Here is a 26624-nt window from a genome sequence, read left to right as displayed (position 1 = left end):
AAATAGGCCTTCATACTTCACTTCTTTTCAAGAACATGTAAACGAAATAAACAGGATCACCATATACCACAGACTGTCAATATACATTCTGTTTTGTACATTTTTTTGTACGTTCTGTTTTATGCGTTTGCTCCGTGTGGGTTTAAACACAGTTTCTATGCATTTTTCTGTTTTTTCCATTTTCTTTTTCCAACGTTGCTATGTACATATGCAGGATATAATGTTAGTGTGTTATGAATATTTAATTATAAGCTTGATGTGAAATTGTGACTAAATAAAAACGTCAAAAATGACGTATTTATTAACTTAATTTAAATAAACGAATATTACATTTTTTATGAGCTCGAATATTCAAATACGATTTTATTGAAAAAAAACATGGATCCCACATGTATCGGTCTGCGCATAAAGTGAAACACACCTGATATTACTGGAGATCACTATGTTTTTTAAAGCGATTATCGATCAATTATTTTTAACACATCACCCATAACATTCAAAAACACTGTAGTATAGGTGTCTTATTATAGTTAATGAGTAAATGCTATCGTATACTGAAATATTTTTCATGTGGGCAAAAATATTATTCTTGTATCATAAAAAATGGATTTGTGAAAAAATATTTTATAGGGCCCTAAATATATGAGGCGGAGCTTATCAATACATGTTGTGGCAACAATTCCACGACAGCTATTGCAAATTAGTGTGATCGCTCAGTGAGTTAATAAGACTACCAAACAAAGAGCAGTAATACTTTTTCTAGAATTGTTTTTAATATCGCGTCCACATCGCAGCCTTTTGCAGTTAGTAAATGCAAAACGTTTCACATTTCGTTACGATTTTGATCAATTGTTCAGCCCTAACCTAGATGGTTTACGGTTTCCGCTGACATTTTTCAGTTTCCATTAGATGGACACCCTTCTCTCCCACAAGGCTGCCTGAGCTGAGGAACCACCATATTTTTTAAATTGAACAAAAAAAGTTGGGGGCCTGGTTGACTCTTTTCGAGTGAGCAATGTTGTAGATATTAAGAAATGTGTTTCTTGTGGTTAAACTGTAAAGTACAGTTTTTGCGGATGTTGTAGTATGTGAGAAAAACATGGGTGTGTTGAATTGTGAAAACTTTGGTGTCTGAATCAGTGGTGTAAGGCATTACTTATTTTAAAAAATTGGGTGTGGTTTGGGCAAGGAATGTTGTGTAGTGGGGTTCAGCCCTAATTTGTGACTAATAAAGCTTGGCCTGTTTGAGACTGCTACATTACTAGAATAACCTGTTCTCTATAATACTGTTCTCGCCACTTTCTCTTTTGGCACGCCCTGTTTGTGTTGATATGCCGAAACTAAAGAAATAGATTGAATGAACTGTTGGAATGGGTTTTGGATACTAGGCTCACAAAATTTCAAAATCCTTGCTAGCCCTTCGGGCAGTTACTCTTTAGATTTTGGTAGCCCTAAATGATTTTTAACTAGCCAAAATAAAGACTATTTTATTTAGAAAACTTGAAAGGACTTGAAACATCAATCAAAAACATTTTCAAAACACAAATATGAACAATTATATAAAATATAAAAATTACAATCATCACCACAAATATGCATTCTGTTCCAACCATACTGAAATTTCTATGAACTTATATTAAAGGTATAGTCCACCCAAAAATTAAAATTCTGTCATGAATTACCCTCCCGTGTTAATTTATTTCTGAATTCTGTGTTTTTCATTTTTTACTATACAGTAGTAATTTATTTGTCCACATGAAAAAAATACTAGAGTATCCCAAAAAATTGAGCCAGGGAAATATTCTAAGTTTGGTTGATTTGACACGGAATGACCCCAGTGGTTTTATTGAAATATAAAAATGCTGAGAGTTGAAACAAGCAATCGGCAAAGTACAGACACGAAGTCTGTCTGTACAAAATCTGCATGTTCAGAAGAGCCAACATTCAGCTTGGTAAAGCATTTCACAGACAGACATGCCGACCAACCCATTTAAAGAATTTTAACCCTTGTGCATCAATTTAAAAACTCGCACTTAGGCTGAAAATGGACAAAAATCTCCATGTCCAAACACGGTCATAAAAATATTATATATACAGGTGCTGGTCATCAGAGGTGGGTAGAGTAGCCAAAATCTTTACTCAAGTAAAAGTACAAGTAACTAGAGAAATTGTTACTCAAGTAAAAGTAAAAGTCACTATTTTAAAATTTACTTGAGTAAAAGTAAAAAAGTATGCAATGAAAAAACTACTCAAGTAGCTAGTTACTTAGTTACTTTGTATCTGATTATATAGGCCTACTACATAAAATTAATATTAACACCAATATTTTAATATTACATTTTAATCAATATTTTTAATTATCATAAGCAGATATCTTTGCAATATACTAGAGAGACTAAAGAATAGACAAACACAGAAGAGACAAGCATTTCTGTAAATTTCATCTAGTACTGATGTCAATGTAGTTTACACAACTTATTTAGAATAATAGACCATGTCAAACTAAAGCATTAACTAAACTCAGAGCATTTCCTAAGATGATCTAGTACAAAGCTCATGTTTTCTCGTGTTTCAACGCTCTTACTTGTAAACAAACAGTAAACAGTGAACCACACGCCCATCAACAAGTTTTCTTCCTTCTGTTCTTCAAATGTATATTTCTGCAAGCCCACGTCTCTGTGTCTGACAGGTAACGCGCATGTTGCTGTGTCTGACGAACAGGTCGCGCGGGTGCGCGTATATGGCGGGCATTTATCATTGCTGGCAAACAATATGACACATTTGCAGTTTTGATTGTATAGATATAGATTAATATCCACTTCATCCAACGCTCTTTGTGTTCTGCGTGTTCTTAAATTTCGCGCTACGAGGAGTGAGTAATCCTGCTTCAGATGATTCAGATCGTGCTGCGAACTGAACAAATCATTTGAACTGATTCATTAGCCTATTCAAATGGTTTTGCCCATTGTTCAATTAATGCTTTCAAAAGAATCGACTGAAAAGAATCGATCACCCGGGAATGCCCGTAAAAAGAGACGTTCATGTTCATACCTTTCAGTTGGCCAAGATTTCTAAAAATCCTTTCTTTGTATTGGTCTTAAGTAATATTCTAATTTTCTGAGATACTGAATTTGGGATTTTCATTAGTTGTCGGTTATAATCATCAAATTAAAAGAAATAAACATTTGAAATATATCAGTCTGTGTGTAATGAATGAATATAATATACAAGTTTCACTTTTTGAATGGAATTAGTGAAATAAATCAACTTTTTGATGATATTCTAATTATATGACCAGCACCTGTACATATTTTTTCACACTTTCAATGACTTTATTTTTTTCACTAGAATCAGTTCTTATCATAACTACCAAGCCTTCATTCATTTTTAGAATTTTAACCCTTTAAATACCAGTTTGTTTACATGGTGACCCTGTTGTTTTTCATGAAAAAAGGAATCATTCTAATTATTTTCTTTATACTAAATGTGAAGCTGATTTTTTTTATTACAGTCTTGGATATGTTATTAATCAACAACAACAATATATTTAATGCATTTTTATTTTTTGAGCAATGTAAGATTTAAACAAAAACTCTAAGGCTGAAAATGGACAAAAATGTCCATGTCCAAAAACGGTCTTAAAAATATTATATATTCAATTTTTTCTACTTGTACTAACTCTAATTTAACTTTAATGTTTTAACCAGATCCTTTCCAGATCGTAACTGGACCGTAAATTCGTTAATTTTCAGAGTTTTAACCTTGTTTGCCTGTATGGTTAAAACTGTACTGAGGGGCTTTTGAACTTCTGCATCAAAATCAAGCTCACCTTTTACATCAGTTAAAAAAAGCGTTAAAAATTAGTAATAATGCAAACAAGGAATAAAAAAACATGTTTGAATGAAAAATATTTTCAACTCTCAGTAAGCTACAGTGACTTGAATATAAGGTGTTGAATTTGTGATTTGCTATAAAATAGGATGTCTTTCTTTCAAACTGTATACATACACAAACACAAACAATTTTCAGTACACACATACAAACCACACTTTGACATCTATACTAACACATAAACACAGTTATAGCTGTATCTTTTGTTCGGTTTGCCCGCCGTGCTGTATAATACAGAAGAAACAGGAAAACTGAAATGCTCCATAGACTATAATGGAGAAAATAGCATAAACAAAAATTAAATCGTACACATTTGAAAATGTTGAATTTTCTTGAAATTTATTCAGTTTTCGTAATTTTAAACACTTTGCCAACATAATCAAAGGATTTTTATACGGAAAGTGTGATTAATGCTTGTATGGCAAACAGTTTAAAAAAAATGTTTTAATGGGTTTCAATGAGGACATTTTTGTCCAAATGGACCCGAGTGTAATAATTGTATGTAACTAGTTTAAAAAAAATTCCAATAAAAATACACACAAATTTATGATGTTTGCATAAACACAGCCAAAGCGACAAAGAAAACAAAAATGAAATGGACAAAAATGTCCAAAATAGCGCACAAGGGTTAAAAGCGACAAGTAGCGAATTTGAATAACAACAGGTCGAAGTATGCTTATTTATGATTTATTTTTTGACAGGCGAACCTGCAGCTTACATGCTTTGATAACGCTTTACAACAGTTACATTCTCTTCCATTTCTTAACATTAGTTACTGTAGCTAACATGAACTAATAATGGGTAATACTTCTACAGCATTATTCATCTTCATTTCAACGGGCTATTTAATAAATATTTCAATCCATTTAAAATATGAACAGTTGTGTTTTTTAACCTTTCTTTATGAACTAATATGAATAAACAACTGGATTTGTATTAAGTAATATTAACAATTATGTGTGGTGACATGTTATTTTTAAATAAGGGGGAGGCCATGCTCAAAAAGCAAGTCAGGAAAAACTTGGAGTTGTAAGAGTTGTCAGCGTTTATAAAACTTAAAAATAAATAACAGAATTTAAAGTTATGTTTTGTCTTCTATTATTTAGTTATTTCCTGTATGTTGGGTTTGCATGGTATCGAATCAGTATTGGTATCGAAATACTTTTATTAGGTATTGTATTTAAGTAAAAAATTTGGTATTCTGACAACACTAGCTCAAATGAGACTGAGGTGGTGCCATCCTGATTTTGTATGCACATGTAGGCCTACCGTACCTTTAAATGGCTTAACCAAACACTTTATAAAAAATATATTAAAAGTTCTAAAAATTAGCTGAAAATTACAATTATTAAGTTATATAAGCTTTTTTCCTTTTCAACTAACTTTTCAGCCCACAATAGCCAACTGAATTAACCAGTCTTACTAAATGAGTGAAGCGTATTCATATCCTGCGTTCTCTTATGGACTTCACTAAGCTTTGAATGATTCACTGATGTATTATATTCGCTAGTGACTGAATTGCTTCAACTGTTTAAACAAATCTGTTCAAAGGAGTCATTTGTGTTGTGAGTAGGGCTGTCACGATTATGAAATTTGGCTGACGATTAATTGTCTAATAAATGATTGCGATTATGACGATTAATTGTCTGTTTTAGAGCTTTGACTTTTAATTCTCATACATTTTTTATTCAGCTTTGAAACGACCATATTGTTCTGAATATAAAGACTATGTTCTTTTTCTTGGAAATACATAGGAATAAATTGGGTCATCATATATTTAAGGTTTAGGCTTTTACCTGTCAATAATACAACCGCCAAATACTTGTAAATTAAGTAAATTGATCAGGAGTGAATTGAAGACACCATTAAAATGCTATCAGTCATAGAAAAGCTTCTATGTAAATGAGATTTTGGTAGACTGGTTTTCACATTGAAATAATATTAAATTGTACTGCAGGTTATTTTTATGGTATATGCTTTAGTTTTTTTTAAAGTGATTGTGTTGTGGTGGTACATTTTCCAAGAATTACCGTGCTTTAGTTACAATATATACAAAAATCCAAGATGGCGCCGCAGATGGCTGCCTCGGTGTGGAGCTCTCCAGTTGTTTTAATGTTTTTCCCATACAATCAGTTTCACAAGAGATGAACTGCTGAACATTCGGCAGTGCACACCATCTGATCTTTTACCGGTTTTTGATTATTCAGACGTTTTACCTAACATCGTAGTCGGAGGCGCAGCGGCGCTAACAAAGCGCTCCAGGACGCGCAAGCGTGGGAAGCGAGCCGGCGCGCTAATCAGGCTCAGAAAGCGCGGCTTTAAAACTGTGCTGCCTAGTATACTGTACATCTGGCGAATCTGTGCTCTCTGCCAAACAAAATGGACAAACTTATTCTACTCTACCGGACAAATAAGGATTTTTCAAACTCTGCTGTTTTGTGTTTCGTGGAAACGTGGCTAAATGACTTCATCCCGGACAGCACGCTACATCTGCCCGGCTACCAGCGGTTCAGAGCGGACCGCGACGCAGAATCAACGGGGAAATCGCGCGGTGGTGGGGTATGTTTCTACATCAATGAAAAGTGGTGTACAGATACAACAGTGATGAAGAAGATGTGCTGTCTTGACCTAGAAGCACTCTTCATTAACTGTAAGCCCTTTTACTCGCCGCGAGAGTTTTCCTCATTCATTCTCATGTGTGTTTACGTTCCACCGCAAGCGCACGTGAGCGTGGCGTTACAACAGCTCGCCGATCACATCACGGACACTGAGCAACAACATCCGGACTCTGTTATTATTATTCTTGGCGACTTTAATCAAGCAAAACTTACACTCGAGCTGCCAAAATACAGACAACACATCGCATGCCCTACCAGAGACAAAAATATTTTGGACCATTGCTACACCACAATAAAAAAAGCATATCGCTCTGTCCGTAGAGCAGCTTTAGGACTGTCTGATCACTGCCTGGTTCACCTTATCCCAGCCTACAGGCAGAAACTAAAAGCTGCCAAACCTATGGTAAGGACTGTTAAAAGATGGACCAACGAAACAGAGTGGGCCTTACAAGCCTGTTTCGAGTGCACCGATTGGAGTGATTTTGAAGCTGCTACCAGCGATCTGGACGAGCTCACAGAGACTGTAACATCATACATCAAGTTTCTGTGAGGATTTGTGCATTCCTACCAGGACTTCCTTAAAATACAACAATGATAAACCATGGTTCTCAGCAAAACTCAAACAGATTCGCCAAGCCAAGGAGGATGCCTACAGAAAAGGGGACAACGTCTCCTAGGCTAGGAAAGCAGGCTAGGAACACATTGACAAAGGAGATCAGAGTGGCTAAGAGAAACTACTCTAAAAAGTTGGAAAACCGGTTTTCAGCCAACGACCCTGCGTCTGTGTGGAAAGGCCTTAAAGACATCACCAACTACAAGCCACCATCCCCCAATTTTGCAGGCAATCAACACCTGGTCAATGATCTGAATGACTTTTACTGCAGATTTGAAAATGCTAACTTTACACCTCACACCAACTCTGACATTCTCTCTACACAACACCTATCACCTTCAGTCACCCCACCTCCTGCACTTCAGATCAGTGAAGAGGATGTGTGCCGAGTCTTTAGGAAACAAAAGACAAGAAAAGCACCAGGCCCAGATGGTATCTCCCCAGCCTGTCTTAAAAGCTGTGCTATTCAACTGACCTTCATCTTCTCACAGATCTTCAACAGATCACTGGAGCTGTGCACAGTTCCTTCCGGTTTCAAGCACTCCACCATAATCCCCATCCCAAAGAAACCCAAAATCACAGGACTGAATGACTACAGACCCGTCGCTCTCACATCTGTGGTCATGAAGTCATTCGAGAGACTGGTACTGGCTTATCTGAAGGACATCACAGAACCCTTACTGGACCCCCTGCAGTTTGCCTACAGAGCAAACAGGTCTGTTGAGGATGCAGTTAACATGGGGCTGCATTTTGTCCTGAAACATCTGGATAGACCAGGGACCTATGTGAGGATCCTGTTTGTGGACTTCAACACCATCATCCCATCATTGCTCTAGACAAAGTTAACCCAGCTATCTGTTCCTGGCTCTGTCTGTCAGTGGATCACCAGCTTTCTGACAGACAGGCAGCAGTTAGTGAGAATGGGGAAACTCACATCCAGCGCCCGCACAATCAGCACTGGCGCCCCCCAGGGGTGCGTTCTCTCCCCACTGCACTTCTCCCTGTACACAAATGACTGCACTGCCCAGGACCCTTCTGTCAGACTTCTGAAGTTCGCAGACGACACCACACTCATTGGCCTCATCCAGGATGGTGATGAGTCTGCGTACAGACAGGAGGCTGAGCAGCTGGCTGTCTGGTGCAGTCATAACAACTTGGAGCTGAACACGCTTAAACAGTGGAGACGATTGTGGGCTTCAGGAGAAAACCCCCCTGCACTCCCCCCTCTCACCATCATGAACAGCACTGTGGCAGCAGTGGAGTCATTCAGGTTCCTGGGCACCACCATCTCTCAGAACCTGAAGTGGGATAATCACATTGGCTCCATTGCTAAAAAAGCCCAGCAAACCACCCTACCACAACACTATTAAAACAGTTTTGCTCCGCTGTCATAGAGTTTGTCCTCTGCACATCCATCACTGTCTGGTTTGGCTCAGCCACAAAGTCAGACATCAGAAGACTACAGAGGACGGTTCGGACTGCTGAGAAGATCATTGGTGCTCCCCTGCCCACCCTCCAAGAACTGTATACATCCAGAGTGAGGAAAAGGACTCAGAAAATCACCCTGGACGTCTCACATCCAAGCCATCATCTCTTCACAATGCTGCCGTCTGGTCGGCGCTACAGAGCACCGAGCACCAAAACAACCAGACACAAAAACAGCTTCTTCCCTCAGGCCATCTACCTCTTGAACAGTTAAATGTTTTTTCACACCGTGCAATTAATAATTCTGTGCAATAACAATTAAGTGCAATATTAATTATATCTTCCAGATAATACACTATCTATTTTTATACAACTTTTTCTGTAAATTATATTTCATTCATTCTGCTGTATATAGCACATACCTTGTACTACAATAGTCTATTCTTATTTTTTACTTGTACATATTTACATACATACATAGCTTTACACTCTCTATATCTTTATCTTATGTTTATATCTTTATCTTATGTTTATTGTATTGTATTTCTTAATTTTTTATACCCATACGCCCTTATTTAAATCATTGTGTACTGTATTCTATTGTGTTATGGTCTCTGTGTACTTTTGTTGCTGTTTCTGTGTTCTGGATGCTCCTGTCACCAAAACAAATTCCTTGTATGTGCAAACATACTTGGCAATAAAGCTCTTTCTGATTCTGATAAAATATGCAATATGCAGATGCACTACAGCTCCCCCTAGTGTCTTCTATAGAGATGTGCAATAATTGCGATGATCTGAAACCATTGCGATGAGGTCAAACAATCGCGATAAAACGATTATTTAATAATCGTGACAGCCCTAGTTGCGAGTCATTCTGTGTGTTCATACTGGCAGGCAATTCGTTGCGTACAATGTAAGGCTGATTGAACGAGCCAACTGCACAGCTTAAAACATTACAATGATGTACGCCACATTAATTTAAGTAACCTTTTCAAGAAATTGAAACAATATTCATCTGAACTAGAGGTGCACCGATTGACAGGCCAAGGAAAGGAATCAGACGGTTTTTCGCATGATCGGCCGGGACCAGTGAACGGCCGGTCAGGCTCGCGTTTTGCCAATTCCAAGCCGATCCATTGTTGCCAGCGACACATGCAATAACATTACAGCCGTCGGTACATTGAAAGCTGCAAGTCGATACTCACGTCTGGGTCCACCGTACTGAGGGGTTAAATTGAGCCGGGGCCGTCCGGGTTTTGAGCCCCGGCACATAGGCTGACCATCTCGCTCTGCTCCCCGCACGTGTGCGGCTCTTCTGGTGTTATGGAGCAGCACTCCGTCATGCCCCAGTATAAATCTGCTGTGCCCCAGTATAAATATCAAGTTTAAGTAACATTTTACCTTTTTTGTCAGTGTTTACACTTACATTGATAATCATGGAAAAACGGATCTGTATGCACCATAGTAACCCAACATGCAGTCGCACATTAATCGTGTGTGCGCAGAAATCATTCCCTTCATTCCATTCCGAAGTGATCATCCCTGTGCCCTACTCTCTTCGAAGAGTAAAACTTTTGATGTGTAAGCTCTGAAGGGAAAAACGCAATTGTCTATTTAAAATTCACTTGGCAAAAGGAGCAATAAAAACAACGTCATTTTCTCTTTATTTGGATTTTGGAGTGACGTTTTGTATGGTGTCCACTTCCCGAACGGCCCTTTGGAGGGAGATATATTCTCTTTGGAATGCACCGTGTAGGGCTGTGACGGTGGCCGTGACAACCGCACCACCGCGGTGGTAAAGTGCCATGACGGTGGCGAACTGCCACCGGCGGTAGTGCACGTCACTCTGACAAATATAGGTGTAATAAATATGAGAGTTGCGATAACGATTGCTAGTTGTAGCCTTTCAGTTGTGGATGGTTTTATTTAAAAGATTTTACATTAACAGAAATTATTGGCATATGTTTCCATTGGTGCGTTCGAGCGTGGGCCTGCACGGCAAAACCCAGGTTATTCTGTGGGTTTTGCAATGGATCTTGTTGTGAAATGAACAGATACGTAAAATCTAAACTGGCTATGACCCGCTTGCTTAGTGTCGGAGCGCACGCAGGGTTTGCCGCGGTTGCGGAGAGACATCTATTCATTTGTACTCCTGTGCACATCTTCTGAACGCGCATTTAGTGCAGTTGTACACTTTTTATTCTGGACAATGTCAACAAGTAAGTTTCACATCGAGTGGGAAAAAGTAAAGTTTTTATGGCAATCTGAATAGGAAAGCCAATGTAGGTTTAAACAGTTTGTTTCAAATGGAATTGTTAAGGACTGTAAGGGTTAATACGCCACTGACTGAAGTTACTGCAACAAGAGCTTTTTATTTAGTATTTAGCTTTCTTATATCATTTAAGTTTTCATTATTTACTGATGTTTATTTAAATGTTTTATATGCTGTATAGGGATGTAACGATTCACCGTGAGCCGGTTGAAAATCGGTTATAATGAGTGACGATTCAAATCGGTTGAGGCTTGAACTGAATCGCAGTACATTTTTGAACTGCAGGGGCCGCTATTTTCACTGCAAACTTAAACGTGGATGCTGATATTTCTTAAATGCAAAAAAATCCAAGAAAAGCACAGAAGTATAGTTTGTTTATATTAAAGAGACTTTTTCTATTATTAATTTGTGTATAAAATTGCAGTTTAGTTTTGTTATTTGAAATAAAACATAATTTTATTATACAAAGAAAGTGAAGCATTTAAGAAATAATGCAAGGGAAGTTGTTCATTTCTAATTTGTTTCAACTCATTTTGTTAAAATAAATCGTGAATAAATCGCATCGTGAGATCAGAATCGTGAATCGCATCGCATCGGAGCTGAGTGAATCGTTACATCCTAATGCTGTAGTGTGCCGTTTCACTGATGGATTTGCGCGTTAAACATTGACGGATGTTTCATCCTCATTTATTTCAGATATCATATTTCAATTATTTAACAATTTCAAGTATTTAAATAAGGTCTATATTTCTCTTCCACTCGTCATGTGGTTGCTACACGCAAATATAATAATATAAATAATTTATATGCACTTACAATTATGACAAACAGCTGTGACATGAACATATTGATATAAACATTTAGTTGTACCTGTAAGAAATAAAAAAAGGTGAAAATACAAAGGACATAACATACCAAAACACTAACAAAATATAAGTACTAAACAATAGAATAGGACCACACCACATGGACGCGATCAGCACAGTGATGTAGCACCATTGGTTCATGATAGGAGGAGAGAAGCACGGTCATTAACGACTAAATTCCTATATGCAATTAAACACTTTAAATCAAAGTTTCTTGGAACCTAGCACAGTATTTAGAAAAGGCCAATGAAAATTGGCGAATGAAATTTGCATGCCGGGCTCCTCCCCGGATGTCCGGGTATAAGAGGGAAGCCGGCGTGCTCATTCATTCACCTTTGGTCTGAGGAGCCTAAAGCATCCTCCCCCGACCGCTGGGGTGGGCGGCCAGTGTTGTGGCATGAGGGACACAACGTCTCGTTCCCTCCATCAGGGAACCGAGGTTACATCCGTAACCAAGACGTTCCCTTTCTGTCGGTCTCTCGACGTTGTGTCGAACCGACAGAATGGGGTTCCTATGGAAAACGCCACAGCACTGAGCCGCGTCACAATCTCTGCGGAGCGACGTTGACTGGCCTGGGCGAGTCAGACGAACACGCTAACGCGAAATTATGACCCTCCAGTGGAGAGGAAGGGGGACCCAGAGCTTTACACAAAGTTGGGAAGCCCCTCGTCCCGGCCGTCACGGGCGGAGGCCTAGTTCCTAAATGGCGAGAAGCCGCCCGGCACCGTACGGGCCACTGGGTAAGCATTATTCCCCCTGGGGGAAAAACGCTGCAGAGGCCACTACCTACCGTAGGGAGGAATTAGTGGAGACACCACATGGTCTCACCATCAGGGGAGAACTCATGGGAAGAATGTGTGGATTGCAGGAGTTAACCGCAAGGTGGGAGTCCACCTGGGGAGGTCATGGGTTGCCAAGGTGGGAACCATTCATGAGGATACATCAGACGGAACAGCCCACGGAGGGGGGGTTACCACGTCTGGAGCACTAGGTCCGGTTAGAGCTATGTGGGAGATAACTCAACTGTACCCCGGCCTAAGGGGGCAGGGCTGCTCTGCCCAGCCTGTCCCCTGGAAGGGTGCTTAGTGATGGATGGAATGCCTGTTCTTTACCCCGAGGGGAAAGAAGTAAGGTGGGATCGCCACTGCTCCCCCCGGAGGGGGAAGGGCTTCCGCAGGCGTACGCCCTACCGGCTGCCGGTCCCACACCTTGCCAGGATGCGGGCTGACACCGGTTCCGCGCGTAGGTATTAGAACCTCACGGAGTTGTTAGGCATAGCCCAACCCGCAGCTCCGCAAATGTCTGCCAGAGAGGCGCCCTGAGCCAGTGCCCACGAGGGGTGAGCCTCACCCCCAACGGGCAGGGGCGAAATGAGATCGGTATGCCCTAACGAGGGCATCCACGATCCAGTGCGCCAGCCTCTGATTGGAGACAGCCCTCCTGCTGACCTCCGAAACAGACAAAGAGCTGCTCAGAGCTTCTGGGATCTGCGTGCGGTCCAAGTAGAGGCGCCGTGTGCGTACTGGACACAGCACGGATAGGTTGGGTCTTGCTCCCCGGTGGGGAGCGCCTGCAGATTCACCACCTGGTCTCTCGGGAGAGTGGTGGGAACCTTGGGCACGTAGCCGGGGCGGGGTCTCAAGATAACGTGAGAATCCCGGCCCCAAGTTCTAGGCAATCTGTGGACACGGAGGGTGCTTGTAGAACCCCTACCCTCTTGGAGGTGAGCGCCCTGCAGAAAGCCGTCTTTATCAAGACTGAGAAAGAGCGGCAACCCCGAGAGGCTCGAAGGGGGCGGGGCCTCTTGAGGCCCGCCACCTAGGTCGCAAGAGAGTATGGAGCGCGGGTAAGGTGGTCACCCTCTCGTGCCCCTTAGGAACCTAATGACCAGGTCGTGCTGTCCCAGAGGCAACCCAGCACTTGGGTCATGATGAGCGGCCGTAGCGGCTACATACATTCCCAGTGTGGAGGGGGAGAGGTTACTCCCCCGTCTCTCTTGAGGACGGGACAGCTCGTACACGACCGAGCAACTCCGCGGGTCTTCTCGCCGAGAAGAGCACCAGGACGAGAAGAGGCGCCACCTATGGGCGTATAGCCGCCCAGTGGCCAAAGCCCTAGCCTGAGTGACGTCCCAACCGGACCGGGGATGGGTCACTCAGGATCTCCTCGTCCCATCCAGACATGGAGACCAGGTTTTGCCTGGGATGCCGTAACGTGCCCCTTCCCCTGGGGAAGCTGTCCGCCAGGGGGAGCGGCCAGGGGGGAGTTGTTGTCAGAGCCTCAGCTCCGAGAACCAAGTCCTGGTTAGGCCAAAGGGGCGTAACTAGTACCACTTGATGCTCCTCTTCCCTGGCCTTGCACAGGCCCTGTCTGGTTCAGGACGCCTGGGATGTGTGTGGCTTGCAGGGAGCTGATGACCTGCTGACTCCAGAGGAGGAGGCGTCGGGCGAGTCATGTTAGCTGCTGTGAGTGAAAGAATACGCCACAGCAGCTGTGCTGTCCGACCGGACCAGCACGTGCTTCCCTGCACGAGAGGTAGTAGCCTCCTCAATGCAAGTAGCACAACCAACAACTCTAGGCAGTTGAAATGCCAACGCAGGCCGCAAGAAGGTCATGGAGACCAGGGGGTTAGGGTGTGTCGGCAGAAAAGCGTGTGACCATACGCCTGCTGCCGGTGTGCCACGCTCTCCAAGGAACTTGACTCTGCAGCCAGTGTTGGAGCGGTCGTATGAGCATCGACCCGAGGGGGACCCCCCCGCCGAGGATGCCATGTATCCCAGGAGCCTCTTGTTAAAGGGGGACTGCTGACTGTCTGAGCTTCAGGCAGTTCAACACTGATCGGGTGCGCTAATCAGTTGCGCGCCTCTAGGAGGCCGCGAGGGTGCAGGCTTCCTCGTCGCGGGTCTCGCGCCCCCCCCCGGGGGGTGAGCGGGGCCGCTCGTGAGGACAGAGTCAAGTTCCATACCGAGAAAGAGGATGCTCTGCACCTGGGAGAGCTTGCTCTTTTCTCAGTTGACCTGTAGCCCCACCGATCTAGGTGCCGGAGAACCAGGTCCCTGTGTATACACAACAGATCTCGAGAGTGTGCCAAAACGAGCCAGTCGTCGAGATAGTTAGTACCCACACACCTCCTTCCCACGGGGAAGGAGGGCGGCTTCCCCTACCTTCGTAAAGACTCGTGGAGACAGGGACAGACCGAAGGGGAGGACCCTGTACTGATATGCCCGTCCCTCGAACACGAACCGTCGGAACGGCCGATGTCGAGGGAGGATCGAGACATGAAGTACGTGTCCTTCAGGTCGACTGCCATGAACCGGTCCTGACACCTGACGGACGTCAGGATGCCCTTCTGCGTGATCAACCTGAAAGGCAGCTAAGTGTAGGTGCCTGTTCAGAACACACAGACCCAAGATAGGGCGCAACCCCCCGCCTTTCTTGGGGACAATGAAGTACAGGCTGTAAAACCCGTTGAACATCTCGGCTGGTGAGACGGGCTCGATCACTCCCTTCACCAGAAGGGTGGCGACCTCGGCCTGAAGTACGGAACATCCTAGCCTCTGACTGAGGTACATCGGATGCTGAACTTGGCGAGCGTGAGGCGACTGGATCGCGTAGCCGAGACAGATCGTCTTCCCTAGCCAGTCTTACAGCCTGGTAAGCCGGACAGGCTCCCAGAATGAGACTGGACTAAGGTACGATCTTTTTCATCGTCCCCCCGGGGGGTGGTTCGATGGCTAGCAGTACGGATTCCTTGCCGGGGGAGGTCCCCCAGGGAGGAGATTCCAAGAATCGATTCCTAGCTGCTGTTTTTGATTCCTGCTCAATTCCCTGTTTTACTACAGATTTTTATTTATAATTTAAAAATTTACACATTTTTAAAGCGGCAACGAGTAACTTTTGCTTACTGTTGCCCCACGTGGTTGTTTAGCGGAATTGTCTGTATGCAGTGTCATAAAACTGTCGCAAAGATTCCCTCTGGCAGCTCAATACACGTGAGTTTGTTTACTAAGCCGACGGACCCAGATACGTCGTTCAAACTATGTCCACCGATCAGGTTAAGTAGTCCGTGTTACCATATGTTCTTCGTATATCAGTACAAAGATTTATGTATCGTTTCTCCATAATTATAAACTGTAATGTCAACAAAGAACGGTAAGTAAGCCTAGTTGTTTTTGCTTGCATAATTGGTCTCGTGTATGTATCTCGCGTATGTAACTTAGCATTGTTTGCAAAGGGTGTCATTTGTATAATATAATGAAATATTGTCCACAAAATCATGTATCATGCAACAATGTCCATAGTAGCTTATACAGCATACATTGTCATAAGTTTATAAGGTTGTATCATAGCATCTTTGTTTGAATAATCAATCAGACATAAACCTATAGTACTTTTCTTTTGTTATTATATCGGAAGTCACTAAACACAATCACGACCAGGTGTTGTGTTTTGTGTAATATATGTAATAACTACAGTCAACTCGGTATGAAAACAGTGCATAGCATGTGCATATATATAACGACAACATTAGCCTAATCAACGACTGAACTGTTCAACATTTACGTGGTTTACTGGTCTGAACAAAATAATCTGCTACTTTTTACCACAACACATTTAGTGTGGTTGTTTAGTCTTTATTTACAAGCACTACACACATTCATGACGAGACACGACAACATGCTAGCTATCGACACCGGCAACCATATATTATCTCTCAGCTACCTTACGCTTATAAAGTGCGAATCGGTGTTGCGCCAATGACACAGACTAATAACAAATACGTTCAAAAGTACAGGACAGTAACCAAAAATGTACAAATAACACTTACAAATCCAGGAGCCGGACCGCTAGGTCTCCATCCGTTTTGCAACCCGTTGCCTCTTGCTGCTCGCGCCACCGAGTGTAAGCCCGTCCGATATTGATTCGTGACCGGCCTCGTGTCCGATCACTCTCTCGCTTTCTTTTCTTTGCTTCCTCCGACAAAACCCTCTTTGGTTTTTTGGCTGGCTCTGCCATGGTGATGTTTTGGATAGTTTCGTCTTACTGTTAGCTCTGCTGTTGGCCAACTTCTCCCAGGCTATGACTAAAACGTGACGTATGCCGTAAAGCAAGGGGATAGGCGGGGCTTGTACCGGCCCGAACACCAAAGTTACAAGTGCAAGTCAAATTACTATTTTTAAAGTTATTCAGCAGTGTACACAAAAATACTTGAAGAATATACTGTAAATAGACAGCTCGATAATCAGTCAATTGTATTAAAAATATGTAAGAACTGTGCATGTTAATATTACTGTTAAATGCAAGTAGTGCAGACAGGTGTCGAAAAAATTCTGTCCAGCGTTAACAGCTTTAAACAGACATCCAATTAAATATGTTGTGAGACTGTGCTTTATATACATGTAATTCTCTTCACGCACATACTCATCGGTAGAGAGTAAGAGAAGACGGTCCGTCTGAAAAGGAAACATACTTATATGATTTGTTAAATGTGTGGATACATGTAATTATATCTGCATTGTGTTTACAAACAAAGCTTTTGCTTTTATGGATGCAGAATATTTTGTCATTCTACAGCTCTAGACTTCATCCATCACTTTTTTTCTGAAGTCTGCACTGTTTGAGACAAGAAACTAATGTGATTTAGTTGACCAATGACATCAGCTAAGGGGCGGGGCTTGTGCTAATGAAGGCTCTTCATTAGGAATCGATTCCAGCCTTTGGAATCGACTCTCAATTCTCAACACCTTGGAATTGAGGAATCAATTCTTTTTAGAATCAATTCCCAGCCCTAGTTAGTGGATTGTGTTTTAGATTGTCTGAGTGCTTTCCCAAATCATTATCTGCAGTAAAGTGAGCTGTTGTCAGGCTTAAGCTCAAGTTATACTCGGGACCTACGCCATAACCTACGGCGTAGCCTACGTACGTAGACGATGCCGTCGTGAACATTTATGGTTCTGCGTTGAGAGTATGCGTCGTACTGCAATTACACCGCCGAAACGCTAGTTGGCTCTTTGTGTTTTCACGGGTTTGCTCTTCTTCGCCGATGTTTTGTGTGTATGCTAGTGTATGCAAACGACAATGGAAGCTGATCGCATCTGTCTGATCTGATGCTGAGCGCATCTCAAGTTTTGCATCACCCTAATTTGAGTAAAACAGAAAAATGTGTAATCCGTTATATTATTAACCTTACTTTCATGTTAGAAGTTAAACAGATGTTATATTAAACTTAGTCTTGTCCACATTTCGGATTTTTATGTGTGTTCATTTAGATATTGTTGAAAAAAGACTTTTCAAAGGGGTGTACTCATTTACGCAGAGCACTGTATATACATAGATGTCAAAACTGTGTATTGAAATGATATCCTGGTAGAATATCATATTTTGTAATTGACAACTCAGCCTATTAATTGTTCAGTTAAAAATGAAACGAAATGCAACCAAGATCTGGAAGTGTCACAATTGTGTTCTTTATTTGCAAAAGAGTCAAAGAACAAAATATGTAAAAGTGCAAACTGTATAGATGTAATATAAAACTTTAAAAAAACTAGTAACAATAAAAGGTAAAACAATAAATAAAACTATAAAGCCAATAAAGTGCAAAATATCGTGCAGTGTCCGCCGAAGAGGAGTCATACAGATGCGTGTATTTTCGAACCTCTTCAATCAGACGCTCAGTAACTTGGTCGATGTCTATGAAGGTATTTCAGTAGCAAAACTTGAGAGCTTGTACATCTTAAATTGAAAACTTGTAAATTAAGTATTTGTACTTGTATGCTAAAATGTACACTTGCAGCCCCAATGTGAAAACCCGTAAAGTAAATATATGAAGTTGAATGTCGAGATTTGCACCCGTAAACAATAAGCACAAACCTGTGTTCTGAGTTTAAAGCTGCAGACAAATAGACCCAAATGTATAAAATGGCATTTGCAAAAATAAATCGACAGGCACAAATGTGTAGTGCACATTTGTACTTACTCATAGATTCAGATTCGCAGTGCAACCACAAATAGGCACATACAACTTCTCAAATCTGTAACTGCAGTTTCAAATCTTCCCGCCTTGACTTTTGCTACTACTTTCGCGATAAACCCGTTGCAAAACTAACTTGTGCACTTGAAAGTTCAGAGGCGAGAGAAAGAACGGCATTTGATGACGTCATGTGGCTGAGCAACACCGCCACCTAATGGTTGGGAAAATCACAATGAAAGGAGTTTTTTAAATCACTAATACAGTACTTAATTTAAGATGAAACTCTTAATCAATAAATACATTTTCCGTAACAAAAATACTACTTACCGCCTCTTTTTGTCATGGCTCTGCTTCATTTAGTCATGTTTTTCTTGGTCCTGTAGCAGAGTCATGACAAAGCCTTTGGTTATGTGTGGAGAGAAACATATTATTGTCCTTTTGACAATAATATACGTTCTCTCCAGTGTCTCGTCTCTGTTCCCGCCATCTCGTTTCCTCGTTAACTTTCCTTGAGTGTTTCATTACCCACACCTGCCCCTTGCTAATTATCCTTTGTCTGTCTTCCATATATAATACCCTCATGTTTCATTGTCCTGTGTCGGTCATTGCGTGTGTATGTGCTGCGTCTAGTGTCCTGATGGTCCCTGTGTTGCCAGAGTCTATTGTCCCTGTTTCCCCTGTTTTAGTAAGTGTTTAGTTTAGTTTAGTTTAGTCTATGTCAAGTGTTGTTTAGTTTGGTGTTTAGTTAGTTTACGTCCCTTTTACTTATTATTATCCTGTTCTTGTTTACACCCCATCGTGGGTTTTTGTTTTGTCTTTTGTTTATTTAGTTAAATAAAGTCTTGTCTGTTAACCCCTTACTGCCTGCCTGCATTTGGGTTCTTCTTGCCACACCCGTGACACTTTTTTACTATAAATTAACTTTTCTATTTTATTCGTTCATTCTTTTATATTTACTGCAGTATATCTTTGTTCTATGTTTGTCCTTTATTATATATTTATTGCTTTTCTACCCCATCTGCAAAATATATTTTTTTACAGGTACATAGGCTACTGAATGACAATAAAGATATTGAATCTGATAAGGGTGGTGTATAAATTAGCAACCTAATTAACAACCTAACTTAGCTGAAGCAAGTTCGCTGACGATAATGATCAAAATTAAAAACAGAAAATGTACAGTCAGCCTGTCATTGTGTAAGGCTCCTATATCAGAATGATCAGAATGAGTTCTTGTATAACACTGAAGAGGTTTATTCGGCAATAACAACCGACTGGATGCATTATCCTGCGGCTAGTAATTATCACATGAGAAAATAATTGTACACTAAATATTGATTAAATATGTTGAAGCTCATCTGTTAAAAATCCAAACCTTCCATGAGAAAAAAAACTTCCAGGTAAACCCACAACCCCAATACTGTATATGGTGGCATTGCACAGTCCTGCATACAATTTATGTTCATTTTCAATGTCTTTAGATATTGAAAATAACAAAAAATATAAAAAAGTAGAAATATCTTAAAAGTGCAATAATGGTCAATAATACATTATAACTAAAGAAATAATAATTCTCAAGGGTTAGGCTATAGAATCATGTTGAACTGTGTAAATGTACATTTTTATATAGTATATCAATGAACATTATAGTAGAAAATGTAGTCAGCCTGTCATTATATTTTAAAACAAACAATACACAAGTACACAACGGATTATCGATAGTATACAGAATGATATCATTAAAATACATTACGAAATGATATATATACAAGATAGTATAAGTCATGGAATAGTTATACATGATAGTATACATAAGTGTGATGGTTTCGCTTCAGTTGAAAACTGTTTTATTTAAACAGTATTTAAACTATTTTTTGCTATATCCTTTCATTGTGATTTTTCCAGCCATTAGGGGGCGGTGTGGCTCAGCTACATGACGTCATCAAATGCCGTTCTTTCTCTCGCCTCTGAGCTTTCAAGTGCACAAGTTAGTTTTGCAACAGGTTTATCTCGTTGAGTTGACGCGTTGTTACATTTTTGGAGAGGTGCGCGTCAGGCTACGGCGTAGGTTACGCACAGGGTACGCGGCTCTGCGTAGGCTACGCCTTAGGTTACGGCATAGGTCCTATGCAGAACCATAAATTGGCCTTTAATGTCAGTGTCATTATTCTATCGCTATTTTCGTTACTTGTAACGAAATAAAAAGTCTTTCACCTCATAAAAACGAATTATCCTGTCATATGGTAACCCATACTTGAAATGTGTCCTCTGCATTTTACCCATCCATGGTGAATAGTGAACACACACACTGCAAGTCGTGAACACACATATACCCTGAGCAGTGGGTAGCTATCACTGCAGTGCCCGGGGAGCAATTGGGGGTAAGGTGCCTTTCTCAAGGCCACCTTTAGGTTATATGTCCGACTCTAACCATTAGGCCACAACTGTCCAAACTACTTGTATTTCACATGTTGCATGCTCGTAAAGTACCAATAAATCACATAACTTTTGCACTTTTACACTTTTGGATTTGCATGAAGGTATGATATTTATTTTATTCAGGAGCAGTTTCCATGTTACATTAAAGTGAAGTGAAAGTGACCTATTTGTCAGATATGGTGACCCATACACGAAATATGACCTCTGCATTTAACCCATCCATGGTGAATAGTGAACACGCACAGCAAGTCGTGAACACACGTACACCCGGAGCAGGGGGCAGCTGTCACTTCAGCGCCCGGGGAGCAAGTGGGTAAGGTGCCTTGCTCAAGGGCACCTCAGTCGTTACCCGCCAGCCCTGAGAATCAACCCTCTCTAACCATTAGGCCACAACTGCCCTACCTGAATTAACCATGAATTAACATTTCATGTTAGTATTGTGTATTCATTGTGGTAACTCTTGTTTTCATAACCCCAATTTTCACTTTGTTATTTTGTACACGTTTATATTATGGTGGTGGCTCATTCCAACATAATCGTATTAAAAACTAGTTAGGGATTGCTATAGACTGTTTCATCTTAACAACATAAACAAACCTTACTGTGCATGCGCACTTTTGTGACCCCAACTGAACTTCCGGTACACATTCACAAACTATAGAGTGCCTGTAGATTATTTCTGATAACAATTAAAAGAAACCGAGAAGAACCGTTACTTGGCTAAACTTGTCTCTCCAATATTTTAAATTTAGACTCTGATACCAAGCTCAACCGCTAGATGTCAATGTACCATATGGTTTGTTTAAATGCAACCGAACTACAGGACCCATTCAACAAATTGTTTATTTAATAAAATGAACATACAACAAAATTCATCAAATTGTTTATTTAATAAAATGACCCTAAATGTGACTAATACAATGGGGTACATTTAAAATGGGCTATTAAAATGTATCAATAATTATCGATATCAAATGATATGAAACATTATATCAATAATACGTTTTTTTTTTGCTGCATCGCCCAGCCCTAAGTTAGCCTACATATCACGATTTATATTTGATTAATGAACATTCGGAATGGGCTACACACGAAAACGGACTCCTCCGGAACACAATTGCGAATGGACCGAGGGGGACACTCATTGATCTCCCGTATTTTGGTACCCAAATGTTGACAAGTATGGTTTTATGTCTGGATCCCCTGATCCTGTTCGCGTTCAAGCCAAGTCAGCCAGATAGATAGGGCTTTACAGTCAAATAAAATTCCTACATTGATTTGTACTATTTAGAATAGCTTTTCAGGCAGGGCAGTGAAAGATTCTGATAGCCCAACTAGAAGGCATAGAAGCCCTGGAACGTCGGGCTACCTATTTTGCGAGCCCTGGGATTAATGGTAATCGTTGTTTGCTTCTAAGTCACATTATTTTTCTGTGTGTGTCTGAAAATGGCCTCCTTTAACAGGTTATGTAACGCATACCAGTGAGCACCATGTGGTTGCTTGTTGTGTTTAGATATTGGAAAAGTATGGGAGGGATCATTACAAATTCCATAGGAAAATTCCACTGAGGAAAATGGTTTGTGAGTACTGTCAGTGCCAGTGGGTATTTTTTACTATGCAGTTGTGTCATCAGCTCTCTTCTGTATGTACTGTAGTTGATGTTTAATGTCCCAGATCGTTACTTACTTAAAAATTAATTTTAAGATACTAGAATGCAGTCTTTCTGAATAAAAGAAAAAGTGTTTTCGTGCTTTCTGTTTTTAATCACCACTTTGCCATATACTACTATATTTTCAGTACTTCTGCTTATTACCGAGTGTTAGTTTACATGTTTTATAAACGTTTGAGATGTTAATAGTGGTTCACTGGGCATTATACTAAAATTTCCGTCTTTTAAATGTGGAGTATAAGTTACTAGACTTTTCCTCTCATTATTCTGAACTGTTTTATTTTTTCAGATTCCTTTTTTTCTCCACCTGTATCTCTCTTTCAGTCTCCTCAAGGCAAGTGTATAGTTCTCTTATGGTGCTCGCTTGCTACTCTATTTTTTATCTTTTCCCTATGCTCCTCTGTCATCCCTGTTCTCTTAATGATGCTATATCCTGCTAAGCTGTTACGATCATGCTCTCCATCCCTCCTGCCAGTGACCCTCTCCTCCTCTAAACCAGATTAGATGTTCTCAATAGAGCTTTATTTGGACTTCTTCCTGTTTGAAGTGGGAAATTAAGCAGAGGACACAGATGTCACAATAGAAGCTACTGACACCAAAAGAAGTACACTGAATTATATTTCTTCTCTGAAGGTAGACGGAAGTCTGTTTTATGCGGAATCAGAATGTCCTCTCCTGAACGTGTGTGTGCGTGGCCTAGTTTTTACATCCTGGTGGGGACTTGAACATGAATCCACACCAATTTATGGGGACTCTTGTCACCGTAAGGACCAAAATTGAGGTCCCATGGGTAAAAACAGCTTATACATTGTACAGAACAATATATTTTGAAAATCTAAAAATGCAAAAGGTTTTCTATGATCTTTAGGTTTAGGGGTAGATGATGTGTGTGTTTTCCATACATAATTTTACAACCCTAAACCTATCTTGTAACATGACCCTTAATCCTGTTTCACACCGCATGTGTAACGTGTCTAATAAGCAGCACATAATTTTTTCGGTGCCAATGTTAAAGGAAAAGTTAATCTCAAAATCAAAATTGTGTCATTTTTTACTCACCCACATGACGTTCAACATTTTGACCTCCCGGCCTCTTCGGAACACCATTAAAGATATTTTAGGTTACATCCGAGAGAGATTTCCAGGCCTCCTCATTTTTCAAATGCACTTTAGAAACTACTCAATCTCGTAGTGATTTTAGATTGAGCAGTACTTCCTACTGATCAAAGAGCCTTAGTTCACGGCTGTGCATAAAACACAGAATCGAATCCTTGTGATTTCAGAGTCACCCTAGACAGGTAAAATTACTGTGAATTAGGTCAACATTACTGTGAGTCCAGCCAAATCCCAAGATTACCACCTTATTTTAGGATAGCAGAAAATAAAAGTTCATTTTGTGTGAGAAAGACATTCTAAAAATGGATCAGGTTAGTTTCCCTGAGGATTCCTGTCCTCAATGCCCCACCCCTATATGTTTGGAGCTACAACCTGGTCCTGAAGGTAGAGTGACACTGGGCAGGGATCAAGTAACAGGATGCCTGCTTGGGGTTATACCTCATGGCTGCTGCTACCAACTCTTCACCTGCTTTGGAGGTTTTGCATGTTGCAAAATTTAAAAAATTAGTCCTTTGTTTGTCTGTTAATTTTTGTTCATTGTTTAACTTTGTTTTGAGAAACCGTACTCTGAGACCCTAAAATTGTTTAGAACAGTGGTTCCCAACCACATTCCTTGACGCCACCCAACACGGCATTGTCTCCTTAAACACACCTGATTCAGATCACCAGCTCACTAGTAGAGACTCAAAGATCTGAAATGGGTGTGTCAGACAAAGCAGACATGGAAAATGAGCAGTACGGGGGGGGGGGGAGCTCCAAGAATGAGGTTGGGAACCACTGGTTTAGAACATCTATATCTATGTGCAAAAACCTAGTGAGCTGCATTGCTGTATACTAGGGCTGGGCGATATGGCAAAAAAGTAAACTCGATAGTTTTTTTCTATATTGATCGATAATGATATTTATTTTGATATATATTAAATTAAAAAACTGTATACAGTTTATTAACAAAAGTTAACCTTTAACCAGTTAAAATTCAATTAAATGAATGTTGCAACACAGAGGATATTAGGCCATGAACAACATGTACCAGTTCATTCAGTCTCATTTTGAGTCAATTGACTCGTTAAGTAAAGGGAGTGTTTATTCAGTACATTCAACCAATGAAAGGGCTCCGTTACTGGTACATTCGAACACTATTGGCTCAGCACCTGCACACATACATAACGCTGCAATAATGTCTTGCTCGAGTAGTGGGATTCATTCAATGCATTCAGTGAACCTTAGTCTTTCAAAAAGACATCTCACATAAACTATAGTACATTTCTTTAATCATGCAAGCATCTTACATACAATGTTTAATATTTTAATGTGCACACAAACTCACTTCATTACATCTCTAATCTGTACAGGGCAGCGCTGGTTTGTTTCATATGCACCAGCTCATGTTAGCAGATATGTTAACGGTGGATATAAAAACGTTTGTGCTTGAGTTTCGAAGTAACTCGCTTGCAATTGCGCCTCAAGTTTGTTTTGTTTGCCTTGTTTCCGCTTCCAGTAATGTTTTCCTCCTCATGTTGAGTTTTCTTTGCAAAGTGCAGTATGAAATGGACTTTGTACTTTGACGCGCATGATAAAAGCTGCACGCTGACTGACTGTTGTTGCGTTTATTTCTGCGTTCTGTTAGACTGTAAGATGAATCCATATCGAGTCAAAATGCCAATAGCTTATCATCGTTTTTGAAATACATTCTATCGCGATTCGATATGATATCGTTTATCGGCACAGCCCTACTGTATACAGCCCACATGTGTAGGAACATTCTTCATAGGAAGCAACCACATGTGCCACACAAATAGCTCTCTCTCATATGTGAAGTGCAGGCAAGATTAAGCGCATGATTCATTCCAACAGTAGGGTTGAGTACATGATCTGTATTTACCGGACCACCTTGCCATTAACTTGAGCCATTGATTGACATATTTGCCCTCAAAACGGACGTAAGAAGCAGGCACCAGATGTAATCGCTAGTTTTATTATGCTGCATTCATGCGGTGTCAGACTAATCAGAAAATAAATGTATGTGAATGCAATTTGGAAAGCTCTGATAATACAAATCCAACACATCTCTGTAGCAACATTAGTGTCCATGTTGTTGTTGTTTTCACTTCAACTTAAAACCATGAGACCATGCAAGTAGCGCGCGTAAATGCAACTTTTACTTTCACATACACTTGCTCTAACTGCAGCACGTAGCCTACCATCTGTAACTGTTATTTAGTGTTAAACTATTGTAGTAAGGTTAGGTGGCTTAGTTTTCATTGTGAATTTATGACAATAGATTTTTTGTATTTACAAAAAGGGTGTGCGATTTGGATAAAATATCTCATTTAGATTTTGTTTTGTAAGAATTTGCAATTTGGTTTGCGGTTTAATTTGGTAAAGTCACACTACAGCTAAATATTGTGTGCTGCATGTTTATTTTGTGTAAATAAATAACTAATTACTTCCATTCTCAGTAGGGATGTAACAATATCCAAAACTCACTGTACGATAATACCTCTGTATGAAGTCCGCGGTGAAATATTTATTGCTATATTTTTGATGCCAAATGATGACTTGGAAATGTGCCATAAGCATCCTCTTTTCTTTAACCTCTAATCATAACTGTTGCTTAGAGGTATGAGTTATAGTATGAGATGGGTCAAATTACCTAAAAATCCCTTTTATAAAATAAAATAATTGCACCAGAGAGACGTAGACAAAGGTAACATCTATTATTTTTTCGAACATTCTCTATGTTG

At 40.5% G+C, this 26624-nt stretch overlaps 1 protein-coding gene across 1 annotated transcript in view; it reads left to right on the top strand.

The window, feature by feature from the left end:
- rtn3 (reticulon 3) overlaps positions 1 to 26624 on the top strand; it is an 80146-nt gene that overhangs the window by 27183 nt on the left and 26339 nt on the right. Inside the window, 1 exon segment of the mRNA XM_057340038.1 lies at positions 23054 to 23098. Within this exon segment, the coding sequence (XP_057196021.1) occupies positions 23054 to 23098 (45 nt within the window).

Source organism: Triplophysa rosa, linkage group LG1 (assembly GCF_024868665.1).
Source record: "Triplophysa rosa linkage group LG1, Trosa_1v2, whole genome shotgun sequence".
Lineage (NCBI taxonomy): Eukaryota > Metazoa > Chordata > Actinopteri > Cypriniformes > Nemacheilidae > Triplophysa > Triplophysa rosa.
This window is presented reverse-complemented; position numbering and strand designations above follow the sequence as displayed.